This window comes from Heterodontus francisci, chromosome 15, assembly GCF_036365525.1.
Source record: "Heterodontus francisci isolate sHetFra1 chromosome 15, sHetFra1.hap1, whole genome shotgun sequence".
Lineage (NCBI taxonomy): Eukaryota > Metazoa > Chordata > Chondrichthyes > Heterodontiformes > Heterodontidae > Heterodontus > Heterodontus francisci.
Genome location: NC_090385.1, coordinates 101,410,249 through 101,428,989, shown reverse-complemented (window position 1 = coordinate 101,428,989; position 18,741 = coordinate 101,410,249). Strand labels below are relative to the sequence as shown.

The window sequence follows — 18,741 nt, the reverse complement described above, 5'->3', positions numbered from 1 at the left end:
CCATCTGGCGGCGAGGGGAAACCCCGATGGAGGTCTCTCTACGTGGGAGTCTTCCCCCTTTACATCGGGGACCTAGGGTGGAGGGTGCTGCACAGAGCAGTCCCGTGCAATAGGCTTTTAAGTAGGTTCACGGACTCCCAGGCCACCTGTACTTTCTGCAGCCTGGACGAGTCCGTGTTCCACATTTATACGGAGTGTGCGAGGTTGCAGCCCCTATTTGAGTATCTGAAGGGGCTGCTCCTCAAATTCTGGCTGCACTTCAGTCCCACGCTCCTGATCTTTGGGCACCCGGTGCGGAGGGGCTTGGGCCGAGAGGAGGATCTCCTCGTCGGTCTGCTCCTGGGCCTGGCCAAGGTGGCAATTCACAGGTCCAGGTTGCGGGCCGTCGGGGGGTCCGTCCTCCCCGATTGCCTGCCCCTCTTCCGCGGTTACGTTCGCGCCCGGGTGTCCCTGGAGAAGGAGCATGCGGTGTCCGCCGGTACGCTTGAGGCCTTCCGCGACCGGTGGCCACCGCAGGGACTGGAGTGCATCGTCAACGCCGAGAATGGCATTTTAATTTGAGTTTTTTGTTGATTTCTCTGGTTTTAATAAAGTTATTTTAAAACTGTAAATATGTATATAAAGGGGGCCTGAGCAATAAAGGCCCCCTCGATGTGAAAATATAAAAGGGGCCTGGGGTATAAAGGCCACCTTAAAAAAAAAATGGGGGTTAGATGCAGAGTTAAGCTACCTCTACACTGTCTCCATCAAATACTCCCAGGACAGGTACAGTGCGGGGGTTAGATACAGAGTAAAGCTCCCTCCACACTGTCTCCATCAAATACTCCCAGGACAGGTACAGTCCGAGGGTTAGATACAAAGTAAAGCTCCCTCGACACTGTCCCCATCAAAAAAAAACGGGGTTAGATCCAGAGTAAAGCTCCCTCGACACTGTCCCATCAACCACTCCCAGGACAGGTACAACACGGGAAAAAAAGAAATTTAAAAAAAAAAGAAAAAAAAAAAACTGGGTTAGATACAGAGTAAAGCTCCCTCTACACTGTCCCCATCAAGCAATCGCATGACAGGTACAGCACGGGTTAAATACAAAGTAACGCTCCCTCTGCACTGTATCATCAAAACAAAAATAGTCTCAAATGCTGGTTCATGTGAGTAGAGTGAGGGGCCAGAGTGTGGGGGAGGGGAAGAAGGAGGATGCAGAATGTGGTGGCTGGGCCAGTGGGGGTGTGTGTGAGAATGGGTGGAGGGGCCTGTATCAGCGGGCTATGATGGGGGTTGATAATGGTCCTGATCTTACATTGGAAGATGTTGAGAATGATGTGAGACTCAAGGGACAATTAGTACTCCTGGCGAGAACCTCTATCAGAGGGTGTGTTTGACATGGAATGGGATCAGGCAGTAAGTGCCATCTCTTCATTTCCAGCTCCAACCCACATGCCAGGCTAAGAGGAGCTGGTCACAGCTGCCAAGACTGAGTTGCTGAACCAGGAACTAATCTTGGTCAGTGAGCACAGGGATGAAGTTCGTGGTGAGGACTGAAAACAACGGCTGTAGTGTTTGCAATGTTGAGCTGGAGCTAGTTGTAGCTTATCATTGTCCTGATGTTGGAGAAAGCATCGAGTTACTGCTACAGAGTTACAGATACATATGGAAGCTGAGCCTAAATTTCCAGATGATATTTGTGAAAGGCAATATATAGATATGGAGGAAAAGGTGGTCCGAGGATAGATATTGAAGTACCGGCATGTTGGAAGGAAGACTAGATCTTTCTGGGGAAATATTTGGATAGAGGATGGTCCAAGTAAGGGCAGTCTCATGGAGCTAGATCATTGAGGAGCATGTTGGAGCAGGACAACATGTTTAACCATGTAAAACATTATGGAAAGGTCAACAAAGGATAATGCATCATGGTCACAAAGAATATCATCATGACTTTGATCAAGGGCAGGTTAATACAGCGAGAAGCATGGAAGATAGACTGTTGGATTTGAACAAGGAGGTTCAGGAGAAATGGGGATGGAATTGGAACACTACAACATGTTCAAGTGTCTTCAAGAAGGAAAGGAGGCTAAAGATGCAGTGTCTGAGTGGTCAGAGGTGTCAAGGGTGGAATTTTTGAGAGGCAGTTAATGACAGTGGTTTTAAAAGATGGAGGTGTGGTGCCTGAAGAAAAGGAACCATTGGTGAGATCAGGCAGACAAAGATAGCAAAATGTTTGAAGTTAATGGTGAGTGAGGATAACGTAGGACATCCTTGGAAGCTAGTCTCATGCTTGTGGATAATATGGCTGAGGAGCATCATGTAAATATGGGTTATAGGAGGCCTCATGGTCTTCAAAGGTGGCAAGATGGGAATGGGAGGAGAAATAATTTCAGGAGACATAACAAATGGGCTGGGGCAGATATAAATGTCAGCAAAAACAAGTAGTGTATTGGCTATGTGGATCAGAAAATAAGGATCGAGAGGGAATGATGAGAGCCAGGGTTATGGTGTTGGGTGACAACATGTTCAAGGACTTTGTGCGCAACAACAGTGGTTGTAATAGAGGTGGGAACAATGTCTGAAGTTTAGGAGAGATTGACAATGCTGGCATCTTCAGTACTTCAACTGCCCTGGAAGATGTGATCAGTGTCTGATCAATGGGAGGCTTAAAGACTTAAGATGCATGAATGGAAATGTAGCCAGCATTCATCTGTGAACAATACAGAACATAGTCCAAAGATCAGCAACTAAACTCACCTGTTGCAAAAGCTACTTCCTTTGACAGCAAACTCAGCTCAACGATAGTGAACTGAGGTAGTTCTAGGTTGTCTACCCCAGTCACTGCTGCATCTCCATCTTTCCAATAAAACACAATATCATCCGTTGTGTACCCATCTGCAAAGGTAGCATGAAAAGAGTCAAAGGAATATGTTACTTGCTGATAACAGGTCAGTCTGTTCAGTGCAGCAGGTATTACAAAGAGAATCACAGGCTGAGACACTTTCTATTCCAATTATCATCAACCCGGGTGTCCTAATCACCATCCGTCACAAACTAGATTCACAACAACATGGATGAAATGTCAAAAAGGATGATGAAACTGATTCAAAAACCAAGTTGGACTTTGAAAGGAATTCTGAATCTGTGAACCTCCATTTGCAAAGCTAGGCCAGATAGCTAGTGCGATCACTGAGGTCACTCAAACAGCTTCCATTCACAAGGCTCAAACTGGCCTAAAGAAAACTCAGCCAAGCTGAAATGACACACATAAACAGTGAGCAGGATATTAACGGACTTCAGGAGGACATAGACAGACTGGGTAAAATGATACTATCCCATCAAGCCCCTTCATAATTTGAAGGGCCTCTATCAAGCCACCTCGAAGCCACCTTACTTCAAGAGAAAAGAGCCCTAGTCAGTTCAGTCTTTCCTGGTAGCTATAAGCTCTCAGTTCAGGTATAACCTTTATAAATGGGGTGTTGGGGTGGTGTTGGTCTGTGTACAGGTGTATGAGTGTGTGGGTTTGTGTCTGTGTGTGGATCTGTATCTATGTCTATGTATATATGTATGTGTGCACCTCTGTGTGTCTATTTATGAATGAGTCTGTGTGTGTCTGTAAGTGTGTTGACCTCTGTACGTAGGTCTGTGTGTTTATGGGCCTGCATGTGTGAGTGCATCTGGCTGTATATGGATCTGTGTGTGTGGGTCTGTGTGTGTGGGTCTGTGTGTGTGTGTGGGGGGGGAGGTGGTCTCCATGTTTGGGTCTGTATGTAAGTGGGTCTGTGTGTGGGCGTCTGTGTGGGAGTTTGTGTGAGGGCCTGTGTGTGTGCATCTGTGTGTGTATGGGTCAGTGTGTGCGCGGGTTATTGTGTGATTCTGTGTATATGTGGATCTGTGTGTGGGTGTGTCAGTCTGTGAGTGCGTCTGTGTGTATGTGGGTCTGAGTCTGCATGTGTATGGGCCTGTGTATGTGTGTGTGCGCGCGCGTGCGTCTGCGTCTTTGGTCTGTGACTGGGTCTGTGTGCGTGGTTTCCCTGTTGCTCTTCACTGTCCTGATTCACACTTGATGTCTGAGGACTGGGGAAGATGCTTGCTGACTGAGTACCTTTGAGGAAGAAGTAAGCAAGAGGAAGGCAGGGAATGGGCTCATTGTGTCTCAATGGCTGCATTCCTCAAGTCTTGACTCGTATGAGTGGTTGAAATGTGGCTCCTGGATGATGGTAATTGTCAGGGTGAGTTGTCATACTTACAGCTCTCTATTTCCAGTGTGCAGTTCTGCTGATCCAGGGGGTATCTCCGCAGGTCCATCATACAAGCAGCTGTGGTGGTGATCCTGAAAAAAAGAAAAGTGGAAACTCCAGTTACTGTTGGTTCTTCTCAGAGGGAGGGAATTCTATTCAGTGCGCAGCTCAATCTAGCAGAGCCATCCAAGCTGAGCATTGGGAACCCCATTGCTCTGCCCTATAGACACCAACACTGAACCTTTCCCTGTGTCACCAGCTCATGTCTTGTTCAAACAACAGTGGTTAAATCACTGGACATTTGTGGAAGGAGCTCTGCTGGTGTCTGAGTCAAGGCACTGCCAGTATGGGACTGTTAGGTGAGAGAGAAATATTATCCAGGACTCCATGTCAAACTCTTCTGCTCTTTTTTGTATAGTGTTATGGGATCTTTTACACCATCTGATTAGGAAAACTGGGACTGGGTTTTAATACCTCATTTAAAAGACGGATAGCCGGTCAAATAGATTTTGATAAATTAGTTTAATTGTTGAAGTACGGCAATGTGGGTGAGGGACAGGCAAGGAGCTGACAGCTGCCCAGTGGACAGGGCGACAGGGAGAGCGAGGTGGCAGCTGGGGAAGTGAGTCCTATATATTTGGGTAGCGGCTGAACCCGAGACACGACACCGATAGTGTCTCCCACCCGCCCTCCTCCTCTAACCAATAAAAAAGGACTCGGTGGTGTGCAGATAAGGTAAGGCTTTTTCTATTTTTTTTTCTTTTCGTGTGATTGGTAAAAACTTTTCATTCCTTTTTCATTTATCTAAGTTAAGACTAAGTTAAGCTTAAGATTAAAAATGGCAGGAGATCTCAGACCCGTGTTATGCTCCTCTTGCTCAATGTGGGAGCTCAGGGACACGGCTGATGTCCCTGACTCCTTCACGTGCAGGAAGTGTGTCCAGCTGCAGCTCTTGTTAGACCGCATGACGGCTCTGGAGCTGCGGATGGACTCACTTTGGAGCATGCGCGATGCTGAGGAGGTCGTGGATAGCACGTTTAGCGAATTGGTCACACCGCAGATTAGGATTGCTGAGGGAGAAAGGGAATGGGTGACCAAAAGGCAGAGAAAGAGCAGGAAGGCAGCGCAGGTGTCCCCTGCGGTCATCTCCCTCCAAAACAGGTATACCATTTTGGATACTGATGGGGGAGATGGCTCACCAGGGGAAGGCAGCAGTAGCCAGGTTCATGGCACCGTGGCTGGCTCTGCTGTTCAGAAGGGCAGGAAAAAGAGTGGAAGGCCTATAGTCATAGGGGATTCGATTATAAGGGGAGTAGATAGGCGGTTCTGTGGTCGAAAACGAGACTCCCGAATGGTATGTTGCCTCCCAGGTGCACGGGTCAGGGATGTCTCAGATCGGCTGCTGAACATTCTGAAAGGGGAGGGTGAACAGCCAGTTGTCGTTGTGCACATAGGCACCAATGATATAGGTAAAAAACGGGATGAGGTCCTACAAGCAGAATTTAGGGTGTTAGGAGCCAAGTTAAAAAGTAGGACCTCAGAGGTAGTAATCTCAGGATTGCTACCAGTGCCACGTGATAGTCAGAGTAGAAATGAAAGAATAGTCAGGATGAATGCGTGGCTTGAGAGATGGTGCAGGAGGGAGGGGTTCAGATTTTTGGGACATTGGGACCGGTTCTGGGGGAGGTGGGACTATTACAAATTGGACGGTCGACACCTGGGCCGGACTGGAACCAATGTCCTTGGGGGTGCTTTTGCTAATGCTGTTGGGGAGGGTTTAAACTAATGTGGCAGGGGGATGGGAACCAAATGAGGAGGTCAGTGGACAGTAAGGAGGTAGTAACTAAAGCCTGTAAGGAACTAGATAATGAAGTAAGCGTGACTAGGGGGAAGAGTAGACAGGGAGCAGATGATGAACGCAAAGGGACTGGTGGTCTGAGGTGCATTTGTTTTAATGCAAGAAGTGTAGTAGGTAAGGCAGATGAACTTAGGGCCTGGATTAGTACCTGGGAGTATGATGTTATTGCTATTACTGAGACTTGGTTGAGGGAAGGGCATGATTGGCAACTAAATATCCCAGGATATCGATGCTTCAGGCGGGATAGAGAGGGAGGTAAAAGGGGTGGAGGAGTTGCATTACTGGTCAAAGAGGATATCACAGCTGTGCTGAAGGAGGGCACTATGGAGGGCTCGAGCAGTGAGGCAATATGGGCAGAACTCAGAAATAGGAAGGGTGCGGTAACAATGTTGGGGCTGTACTACAGGCCTCCCAACAGCGAGCGTGAGATAGAGGTACAAATATGTAAACAGATTATGGAAAGATGTAGGAGCAACAGGGTGGTGGTGATAGGAGATTTTAATTTTCCCAACATTGACTGGGATTCACTTAGTGTTAGAGGTCTAGATGGAGCAGAATTTGTAAGGAGCATCCAGGAGGGTTTTCTAGAGCAGTATGTAAATAGTCCAACTCGGGAAGGGGCCATACTGGACCTGGTGTTGGGGAATGAGCCCGGCCAGGTTGTTGAAGTTTCAGTAGGGGACTACTTTAGGAATAGTGATCACAATTCCGTAAGTTTTAGAATACTCATGGACAAAGACGAGAGTGGTCCCAAAGGAAGAGTGCTAAATTGGGGGAAGGCCAACTATACCAAAATTCAGCAGGAGCTGGGGAATGTAGATTGGGAGCAGCTGTTTGAAGTTAAATCCACATTTGATATGTGGGAGGCTTTTAAAGAGAGGTTGATTAGCGTGCAGGAGAGACATGTTCCTGTGAAAATGAGGGATAGAAATGGCAAGATTAGGGAACCATGGGTAACAGGTGAAATTGTGAAACTAGCTAAGAGGAAAAAGGAAGCATACATAAGGTCTAGGAGGCTGAAGAAAGACGAAGCTTTGAAAGAATATCGGGAATGTCGGACCAATCTGAAACGAGGAATTAAGAGGGCTAAAAGGGGTCATGAAATATCTTTAGCAAACAGGGTTAAGGAAAATCCCAAAGCCTTTTATTCATATATAAGGAGCAAGAGGGTAACGAGAGAAAGGATTGGCCCACTCAAGGACAAAGGAGGAAAGTTATGCGTGGAGTCAGAGAAAATGGGTGAGATTCTAAACGAGTACTTTGCATCGGTATTCACCGAGGAGAGGGACATGACGGATGTTGAGGTTAGGGATAGATGTTTGATTACTCTAGGTCAAGTCGGCATAAGGAGGGAGAAAGTGTTGGGTATTCTAAAAGGCATTAAGGTGGACAAGTCCCCAGGTCCGGATGGGATCTATCCCAGGTTACTGAGGGAAGCGAGAGAGGAAATAGCTGGGGCCTTAACAGATATCTTTGCAGCATCCTTAAACACGGGTAAGGTCCCGGAGGACTGGAGAATTGCTAATGTTGTCCCCTTGTTTAAGAAGGGTAGCAGGGATAATCCAGGTAATTATAGACCGGTGAGCCTGACGTCAGTGGTAGGGAAGCTGCTGGAGAAGATACTGAGGGATAGGATCTATTCCCATTTGGAAGAAAATGGGCTTATCAGTGATAGGCAACATGGTTTTGTGCAGGGAAGGTCATGTCTTACCAACTTAATAGAATTCTTTGAGGAAGTGACAAAGTTGATTGATGAGGGAAGGGCTGTCGATGTCATATACATGGACTTCAGTAAGGCGTTTGATAAGGTTCCCCATGGTAGGTTGATGGAGAAAGTGAAGTCGCATGGGGTCCAGGGTGTACTCGCTAGATGGATAAAGAACTGGCTGGGCAACAGGAGACAGAGAGTAGCAGTGGAAGGGAGTTTCTCAAAATGGAGACGTGTGACCTGTGGTGTTCCACAGGGATCCGTGCTGGGACCACTGTTGTTTGTAATATACATAAATGATTTGGAGGAAAGTATAGGTGGTCTGATTAGCAAGTTTGCAGACGACACTAAGATTGGTGGAGTAGCAGATAGTGAAGGGGACTGTCAGAGAATACAGCAGAATATAAATAGATTGGAGAGTTGGGCAGAGAAATGGCAGATGGAGTTCAATCCGGGCAAATGCGAGATGATGCATTTTGGAAGATCCAATTCAAGAGTGAACTATACAGTAAATGGAAAAGTCCTGGGGAAAATTGATGTTCAGAGAGATTTGGGTGTTCAGGTCCATTGTTCCCTGAAGGTGGCAACGCAGGTCAATAGAGTGGTCAAGAAGGCATACGGCATGCTTTCCTTCATCGGACGGGGTATTGAGTACAAGAGTTGGCAGGTCATGTTACAGTTGTATAGGACTTTGGTTCGGCCACATTTGGAATACTGCGTGCAGTTCTGGTCGCCACATTACCAAAAGGATGTAGATGCTTTGGAGAGGGTGCAGAGGAGGTTCACCAGGATGTTGCCTGGTATGGAGGGCGCTGGCTATGAAGAGAGGTTGAGTAGATTAGGATTATTTTCATTAGAAAGACGGAGGTTGAGGGGGGATCTGATTGAGGTGTACAAAATCATGAGAGGTATAGACAGGGTGGATAGCAAGAAGCTTTTTCCCAGAGTGGGGGATTCAATTACTCGGGGAAACGAGTTCAAAGTGAGAGGGGAAAAGTTTAGGGAGGATATGCGTGGGAAGTTCTTTACGCAGAGGGTGGTGGGTGCCTGGAACGCGTTGCCAGCGGAGGTGGTAGACGCGGGCACGATAGCGTCTTTTAAGATGTATCTAGACAGATACATGAATGGGCAGGAAGCAAAGAGATACAGACCCTTAGAAAATAGGCGACATGTTTAGATAGAGGATCTGGATCGGCGCAGGCTTGGAGGGCCGAAGGCCCTGTTCCTGTGCTGTAATTTTCTTTGTTCTTTGTTCTTTGGACAACTGAAAGTGAAGTAAACTTGGGGATGGAGCTTTGCTTTCCTCAACTGTTAGGAGTGAAAAGCTCTTTTAGGCCAATCAACTAAGTACAGAACATTCCCAGCTGTCCACCTCATCAGATCCCTCAACCCCCCCTCAGCAGGTCATTCAACTCCATCTAGCCACTAATATGCTTCTGTATGCAATTAAAATTATGCCAATTGTGAACATTACAGAGACACACAGACAGAGACACACAGACAGAGACACACACAGACACAATCTGCAGCTTCCCTAATCCCACTGGGCCAAACATACTCCAATGTTCCCCCCTCCCCCGCACCCTACCCCCACCCTAGCCCTGAACTCACATCTTTCTCTAGTTTCTCTCCTATCTCCCCTTACGCTCTCTCAGAGCTCATTTTGTCCCTGAGACCCACCTCCTGCTCCCTCAACACTGTTCATACTAAATTGCTGATCACCAGCTTCCCCTCCTGGTCCTCATGTTGGCTGATATTGTTAACAGTTCACTCTCTTCAGGTGTTGCCCCACTCTTGTTGAAATCTGCTGTCATCAACCCTTTCCTCAAAAACCTGCCCTTGGCCACTCGACCAGGGATACCATTTTGCAAACTACCAGCCCATCTTCAACCTCCCTTTCTTCTCCAAAGTCCTTGAACATGTTGTCAACTCCCAGATCAGTGCCCATCTTTCCTAAAATTCCATGTCTGAATCCCTCCAATCAGGTTTCTGCAGCTGTCACAGTACCGAGACGGTTCTTATCAAAGTCAGAAATGACATCCTATGTAATTGTGGCAAAGGTAAATTATCCCTCCTCGTCCTTCTTGACCTGTCTGCAGCCTTTAACATGGTGGACCACACCATCCTCCTCCAATACCTCTCCATTGTTGTTCTGCTGGGTGGGACTGCTCTCACCTGGTTCCATTCTTATCCGTCCTGTCATGGGCAGAGAATCTATTCCTACTCCGGCACCATTACCTCTGCAGTCTCCCACCCAAGGATCTATCCTTGGCTCCCTCCTATTTCTCATCTACATGCTGACCCTCGGGGACATCAGCAGAAAACACAGTGCCAGATTCTACGTGCACACTGATGACACACTGCTCTACCTCATCATCACCTCTCTCTACCCCTCTTTTGTCTTTAAAATAGCATAGAATCATCACAGCACAGAAGGAGGCCATTTGGCCCATCATCTCCATGCTGGCTCTCTCCAAGAGCAATGCACCTTGTCCTACTCCACTGCCTTTTCCCCATAGCCTTGCAAATGTTTTCTCTTCGGATAATTTTCCAATTTTCTTTTGAAAGCAACAATTGAATCTGCCTCCACCACACTAGAAGGCAGTGCATTCCAAAACTGAACTACTCACTGCATAAAAAGGTTATTCCTCATGTCACTGTTGCTTCTTTTGCCAATCACCTTAAATCAGTGTCCTCAGGTTCCCAATCCTTCTGTCAATGGGAACAGTTTCTCCCTGTCTACTCTATCCAGACACCTCACCACCTTGAACACCTGTATCAAATCTCCTCTTAATTTCCTCTTCTCAAAGGAGAACAACCCCAGCTTTTCCCATCAATCCACATAACTGAAGATACCAGTCTCTTCTCATACTCTCTCTTTGCTTCTCGTATTTGTTTTTTCACTTCCCCTCTGAACCAAACCTTCGATATTCAGCCTGGTTCTTATTTGTATCATCCACCGGAAATCTGTCATATGCACCCTTTTTCTGTTTCATCTTACTCTCTTTGGTCATCCAAGGGCTTTGGATTTGTTTATCCTACCTTTCCCCCTCATGGGAATATACCTTGACTGCACCTGAACTATCTCCTCTTTAAAGGCAGCCCATTGTTCTGTTGCAGTTTTGCCTGCCAATCTTTGATTCCAATTTACCTGGGCCAGATCTGTTCTCACTCCACTGATCAAAGAACAAAGAAAATCACAGCACAGGAACAGGCCCTTCGGCCCTCCAAGCCTATGCCGATCCAAATCCTCTATCTAAACCTGTCGCCTATTTTCTAAGGGTCTGTATCTCTTTACTTCCTGCCCATTCATGTATCTGTCTAGATACATCTTAAAAGACGCTACCGTGCCCGCGTCTACCACCTCCGCTGGCAAACGCGTTCCAGGCACCCACCACCCTCTGCGTAAAGAACTTCCCACGCATATCCTCCCTAAACTTTTCCCCTCTCACTTTGAACTCGTTTCCCCGAGTAATTGAATCCCCCACTCTGGGAAAAAGCTTCTTGCTATCCACCCTGTCTATACCTCTCATGATTTTGTACACCTCAATCAGGTCCTCCCTCAACCTCTGTCTTACTAATGAAAATAATCCTAATCTACTCAACCTCTCTTCATAGCTAGCACCCTCCATACCAGGCAACATCCTGGTGAACCTCCTCTGCACCCTCTCCAAAGCATCCACATCCTTTTGGTAATGTGGCGACCAGAACTGCACGCAGTATTCCAAATGTGGCCGAACCAAAGTCCTATACAACTGTAACATGACCTGCCAACTCTTGTACTCAATACCCCGTCCGATGAAGGAAAGCATGCCGTATGCCTTCTTGACCACTCTATTGACCTGCGTTGCCACCTTCAGGGAACAATGGACCTGAACACCCAAATCTCTCTGTACATCAATTTTCCCCAGGACTTTTCCATTTACTGTATAGTTCACTCTTGAATTGGATCTTCCAAAATGCATCACCTCGCATTTGCCCTGATTGAACTCCATCTGCCATTTCTCTGCCCAACTCTCCAGTCTATCTATATTCTGCTGTATTCTCTGACAGTCCCCTTCACTATCTGCTACTCCACCAATCTTAGTGTCGTCTGCAAACTTGCTAATCAGACCACCTATGCTTTCCTCCAAATCATTTATGTATATCACAAACAACAGTGGTCCCAGCACGGATCCCTGTGGAACACCACTGGTCACACGTCTCCATTTTGAGAAACTCCCTTCCACTGCTACTCTCTGTCTCCTGTTGCCCAGCCAGTTCTTTATCCATCTAGCTAGTACACCTTGGACCCCTTCCAATTAATAATTTTTACTTTGGATTGTTCCTTGTCCTTTTCCATCGCCAACCTTATAATACTATGAGCTCTGTTCCCTAAATGTTCCCCTACTGAGACTTGACCCACCTCATTCACCAGAACCAGATCCAGCAATGGTTAAAATAAAAGCAAAATACTGCAGATGTTGGAAATCTGAAATAAAAACATGATGATTGGGTCACTGACCTAAAACGTTAACTCTGCTTCTCTCTCCACAGATGCTGCCAGACCTGCTGAGTATTTTCAGCAATGCGTCCTTCCTCATAGGACTGAAAACATATTGATGTAGAAAATTCTCCTGAACACACTTCAGAAGCTCTTCTCCCTTTCTGCTCTTTACACTATTACTATCCCAGTGTATATTAGGATAATTAAAGTCCCCCATTATAACTGTTAAACTCTAGAAAGCTCATTATGGAAGGATAATGCTGGAGCCTATCTTTACTCAGTTTCACATTTATTGTACAGAGTAAAAGGATTACAAACACGTAGCTCCTCACTCAAAACCTTCACCAGTCTCAGTAAGTGACTGTTTATAAATGCTCAAATAAGACCCCAAAATGCCCTCCACCTGCATATAATCAAGCAATTGATACAATTAACAGATTAACAATAACTACTCTATAATTCTTGCACATCTCTATAATTTCCTTGCAAATTTCTTCCCCTATATCTTTCCCACTAGTTGGTGGCTGATAGAATACTCCCAACAATTTAATGGTAGATCTATTTCTTAGTTCTCACCAAATTGATTCTGTCCTTGACCCCTCCAGGACATCCTCTCTCTCCAGCACTGTAATGTTCTCCTTAATCAATACAGCTACCCCTCCTCCTTTCCTTCCTTCCCTATCTTTCCTGAATACCATGTATCAGGAATATGTCGTACTCAGTCCTGCACTTCTTTGAGCCAGGTTTCTGTTATCACCACAACATCATATTTCCGCGTGGCTATCTTTGTCTGCAGCTGACCAACCTTATTTACCACACTCTATGCATTCACATATATGCACTGTAAAGCTAATTTAGACCTTATTGCATTCCCTTGTACACTGACACCTCCTCATACCTTACTGTTTTCTACTTCTCGTGCTATCTGTCTCTGCTAATTCTCTGTGCATCTTGATTTTCTTCTCTAATTACTTCCTGGTTTCTGCATTCCTGCCAAGTTACTTTAAACCCTCTCCAATAACACGAGCAAATTACCCTGTAAGGACATTGATCCTGGCTCTGTTCAGGTGAAACCGGTCCGGCTTATCCGATACTCAGTACTGGATCAATAGAAATTTCCTCCAACCAAATATTGGAAAGACTGAAACCAATGTCTTCAGTTTCCACCACAACCTCCACTCCTGAGACACTGAATCCATCCCTCTTCCTGGCCACTGAACCAGACTGCTTGTAACCTTGGTCTCATATTTGACCCTTAGATGAACTTCCAACCACATGTCTGCGTCATCACTAAGACCACCAATTTCCATGTCCTCTTTTAAGACACTCTTAAAATCTACCTCTTTGACCAAGGGTTTGGTCACTTGCCCTAATATCAACTTTTTGGTTCAATGTGAAATTTGATCTGATGATGCTCCTGTGAAGCATCTTGGGATACTTTACTATAAAGGTGCAAATAAATACACGCTCTCCTTTGTCAAAACAATCTCTTCTTTTTCAATTGTTAACCAGCAAAACCTTCTCATTTTAGTTAAAAGGGTTAGATTTAATTTTGAATTTGATATGTTTTGTAATATCTTTGAGCCTCACAGTGTGATGACATAGACAGCTGGAATCCCCAGTGAGAAGCATCTGAGACAAGGGCAGAGGCACAATCACAGAGGTTCCATACACTCTCCCCACATTCCCAAACAATCCGATTCCCACAGGTTCCAGCAGCTACTCTCCACACGTTCCCAAACAATCCAATTCCCACAGGTTCCAGCAGCTACTCTCCACACGTTCCCAAACAATCCGATTCCCACAGATTCCAGCAGCTACTCTCCACACGTTCCCAAACAATCCAATTCCCACAGGTTCCAGCAGCTACTCTCCACACGTTCCCAAACAATCCAATTCCCACAGGTTCCAGCAGCTACTCTCCACACGTTCCCAAACAATCTGATTCCCACAGGTTCCAGCAACTACTCTCCCCACATTCCCAAACAATCCAATTCCCACAGGTTCCAGCAGCTACTCTCCACACGTTCCCAAACAATCCAATTCCCACAGGTTCCAGCAGCTACTCTCCACACGTTCCCAAACAATCTGATTCCCACAGGTTCCAGCAACTACTCTCCACACGTTCCCAAACAATCTGATTCCCACAGGTTCCAGCAACTACTCTCCACACGTTCCCAAACAATCTGATTCCCACAGGTTCCGGCAACTACTCTCCACACGTTCCCAAACAATCTGATTCCCACAGGTTCCAGCAGCTACTCTCCACACGTTCCCAAACAATCTGATTCCCACAGGTTCCAGCAGCTACTCTCCACACGTTCCCAAACAATCCGATTCCCACAGGTTCCAGCAACTACTCTCCACACGTTCCCAAACAATCTGATTCCCACAGGTTCCAGCAACTACTCTCCACACGTTCCCAAACAATCTGATTCCCACAGGTTCCAGCAGCTACTCTCCACACGTTCCCAAACAATCTGATTCCCACAGGTTCCAGCAACTACTCTCCACACGTTCCCAAACAATCCGATTCCCACAGGTTCCAGCAACTACTCTCCACACGTTCCCAAACAATCTGATTCCCACAGGTTCCAGCAACTACTCTCCACATGTTCCCAAACAATCTGATTCCCACAGGTTCCAGCAACTACTCTCCACACGTTCCCAAACAATCTGATTCCCACAGGTTCCAGCAACTACTCTCCACACGTTCCCAAACAATCTGATTCCCACAGGTTCCAGCAGCTACTCTCCACACGTTCCCAAACAATCTGATTCCCACAGGTTCCAGCAACTACTCTCCACACGTTCCCAAACAATCTGATTCCCACAGGTTCCAGCAGCTACTCTCCACACGTTCCCAAACAATCTGATTCCCACAGGTTCCAGCAGCTACTCTCCACACGTTCCCAAACAATCTGATTCCCACAGGTTCCAGCAACTACTCTCCACACGTTCCCAAACAATCTGATTCCCACAGGTTCCAGCAACTACTCTCCACACGTTCCCAAACAATCTGATTCCCACAGGTTCCAGCAACTACTCTCCACACGTTCCCAAACAATCTGATTCCCACAGGTTCCAGCAACTACTCTCCACACGTTCCCAAACAATCTGATTCCCACAGGTTCCAGCAGCTACTCTCCACACGTTCCCAAACAATCTGATTCCCACAGGTTCCAGCAGCTACTCTCCACACGTTCCCAAACAATCTGATTCCCACAGGTTCCAGCAGCTACTCTCCACACGTTCCCAAACAATCTGATTCCCACAGGTTCCAGCAACTACTCTCCACACGTTCCCAAACAATCTGATTCCCACAGGTTCCAGCAGCTACTCTCCACACGTTCCCAAACAATCTGATTCCCACAGGTTCCAGCAACTACTCTCCACACGTTCCCAAACAATCTGATTCCCACAGGTTCCAGCAGCTACTCTCCACACGTTCCCAAACAATCTGATTCCCACAGGCTCCAGTAGCTACTCTCCCCACATTCCTAGCAATCCGATTCCCACAGATCCCAGGATCAACACTTTCCCCGATTCCCACCAGCCTCTACTTGCCAGTTTCCCCTCTCACTCCGTTCTTGCATAGTGACGCTACCTTTATAATGTCCAATCCACTGCCACCTAGAATCTAGTGAATTTTGGAAAATAATTTTTGAAAATCCTCTTCTCTCCTCCACTCCTCATTTTCTCCTCTCCTCCCTTCTCATCTATTCCCCTTCCATCTCCTCCTCTCTACGGGCCAAGTGCAGGAATATGGGGTTAGAATAGTTGGGTGCTGGATGGCCGGCACAGACACGATGGGCCAAAGCTCTATGACTTTCCACCCTCTCCCCTGCCTCCTCTGTTCCCCTCCTCTGTTCCCCTCCTCTTCCTCTCCTCCTTCCCTCTCTTCCCTTCTCCTGTCTCCTGTCCTCTCATCCTGTCTTTCTCTTCACCTCCTCTCTCCTCCCTTCCTCTTGGTGTGCAACACTTCAGGTTTTACTCCTTGTTGGTGATTTACAGTGTGAAAACGTACCCCTGGTTCTCCTCAGCCATTTCCACAATGTAGTGCCACATTTGGATTGCTAGTTAGCGGAGCCCAGTCATTTCTGCTGTTCTTAATTTAATGTTGCAATTCAGGGCTGTTACTGAACTGTATATATTCCACTATTGTGTACTGCCAAAACTATATAGTATACCATTTATACAGAATTTTGTGTGAGAATTACATATACAAACATTTTGGTGTTAAAGCATCAATTTGAATTGTGCATTTCTCAGTATTAGATACCATTAAGTTTTCATTTGCAAAGCTGCAGGTCACTAGGAAATGACACTTGCCTTGTATAAGGATTGTCAATTTCCATATTTGCACCAGAGAATTCAAGTAAGTTTTATAGAATGATACAACACAGAAAGAGGCCATTTGGCCCACTGTCTCTGTGCTGGCTCTGTGAGTTAGCTATCCAATTCTTTTTTGAAAATTACTATTGAATCTGCTTCCACTGCCCTTTCAAGCAGTGCATGCCAGACCAGAAAAACCTGTTGCAATAAAAATTCTCCTCATCTTCCCTGTGCTTTTTGCCAATTATTTAACTCCGTGTCCTCTGATTACTGACCCTCCTGCTGGTGTTACTTGTATTGTGCAGGTACACTAAGCTGGTGGAATACTTAAACTGCATCCTACTCAGTCAGCACTTACCTGAGTCCGTACAACACAGTGCCATCTGGATGCAGCCGAATCATGCGGTTTTTCACTGTCACCCCGTGCAGGAAGGATTTCTTATCATTCAGGAAGTATGTGTCTGGGAGCCAGAGCTGGTCAGCGACTCGGTTGTCGAGAGTGAGGTTGAGCGGGAGTGCTGTATACGATAAGCGCTTGTCCCGCCAGTCTTGTTGGAAGTACATAGTGATCGTATAATCCTGCAAAACAGTGTTGTGCAGGTTAGAAATATCTGCCTTGATGCTCAAGCACAAAGTTTAAATAGGTGTTTACAACAGCTCTGCATTTTAAAAGATATTTGTAAGTACAACAGTTTTTTGGTGGTGTTCTATGCAATGCTATAGGTAGCTTATGTTTCTGAACAATTGCATTTAATTATAAATATGAATGATAAATATCAGCCGTGGCTCAGTGATAGCACTCTTGCCTCTGAGGCAGAGTGCTGTGGCTTCAAGTCCCATTTCAGAGACCTGAGCACATAGTCAAGGCAGGGCCCTGGGGAGTGTTGTTGAGCAGAGAGACCTTGGGGTGCAAGTACATAATTCCCTGAAAGTGGCAACACAGGTAGACAGGGTGGTGAAGAAGGCGTATGGCATGCTTGCCTTTATCGGCTGAGGCATTGAGTACAAGAGTTGGGACGTCATGTTACAGTTGTACATAACGTTGGTTAGGCCGCAGTTGGAATAGTGTGTGCAGTTCTGGAACTACAGGAAAGATGTGATTAAGCTAGAGAGGGTGCAGAAAAGATTCACAGGATGTTGCCTGGCTTTGAGGGCTTGAGTTAGAAAGAGAGATTGAATAGGCTGGGTCTGTTTTCCCTGGAGCGATGGAGGCTGAGGGGGACATGATAGAGGTATATAAAATTATGAGAGGCATAGATAGGGTAGATAGTCAGAGTCTGTTTCCCATGGTAGGGGTGACTAAAACTAGAGGGCATAGATTTAAGGTGAGAGGGAGGAGGTTTAAAGGGGATCAAAGGGGTACATTTTTCACACAAAGAATAGTGGGTATCGGGAATTAGCTGCCAGAGGAGGTGGTGGAGGCAGGAACAGTAGCGACATTTAAGAGGCATCTGGAGAGGTACTTGAATGAACAAGGCATAGAGGGATATGGAATTAATGCAGGCCAGTGAGATTAGTATAGATAGGCATTATGGTTGGCATGGACACGGGCCGACGGGCCTGTTTCTATGCTGTACGACTCTATGACTATGACACTCCCAGTCAGTACCGAGGGACAGCTGCACTGTCAGAAGTGTTGTTTTTTAGATGAGATGTTAAACTGAGGCCCGGTTTGCCCTCCCGGATGGATGTAAAAGATTCCACGATATCATTTCGAAGAAGAGCAGAGGAGTTACTGCCGGTATTTTGGCTGATATTAATCCTTCATTCAGCATCACTAAACACAGTATCTGCTCAGGATCAGATTTCTGCTTGTGGGATCTTGCTGTACATAAATTGGCTGTTGCGTTACATAAGTAACAACAGTGAGCACACTTCAGAAGTAATTCATTGCTGTAAAGTGCTTTGAGATGTCCGGTGGTTATGAAAATCACAATACAAATGCAAATCTTTTTGTTTTTATTGGCAGTGAGGCATTAGGGACATTCTGAATTTGTGATCAGTACAACGGAAATGTAAGACTTTTATTTCTTATTTTCTATAAAGCACAGAAAATGATAATAGCACTAACTGGATTCATAAAAACAGAACAGAACAGCAATTCCTGTAGTTAGTCACAACAAAGCGATGT

The 18,741-nt window shown here is 46.1% G+C and overlaps 1 protein-coding gene across 1 annotated transcript in view; it reads right to left on the bottom strand.

Moving 5' to 3' along the window:
• Positions 1–18,741, bottom strand: part of LOC137377950 (gamma-aminobutyric acid receptor subunit beta-4-like) — a 974,353-nt gene that overhangs the window by 370,535 nt on the left and 585,077 nt on the right. Inside the window, exons 4-6 of the mRNA XM_068048015.1 lie at positions 16,969–17,189; positions 4,233–4,315; positions 2,740–2,877 (exon numbers count right to left, since the gene is read on the bottom strand). Coding sequence (XP_067904116.1) covers positions 2,740–2,877; positions 4,233–4,315; positions 16,969–17,189 — 442 coding nt within the window. The remainder of the gene's footprint in view (positions 1–2,739; positions 2,878–4,232; positions 4,316–16,968; positions 17,190–18,741) is intronic.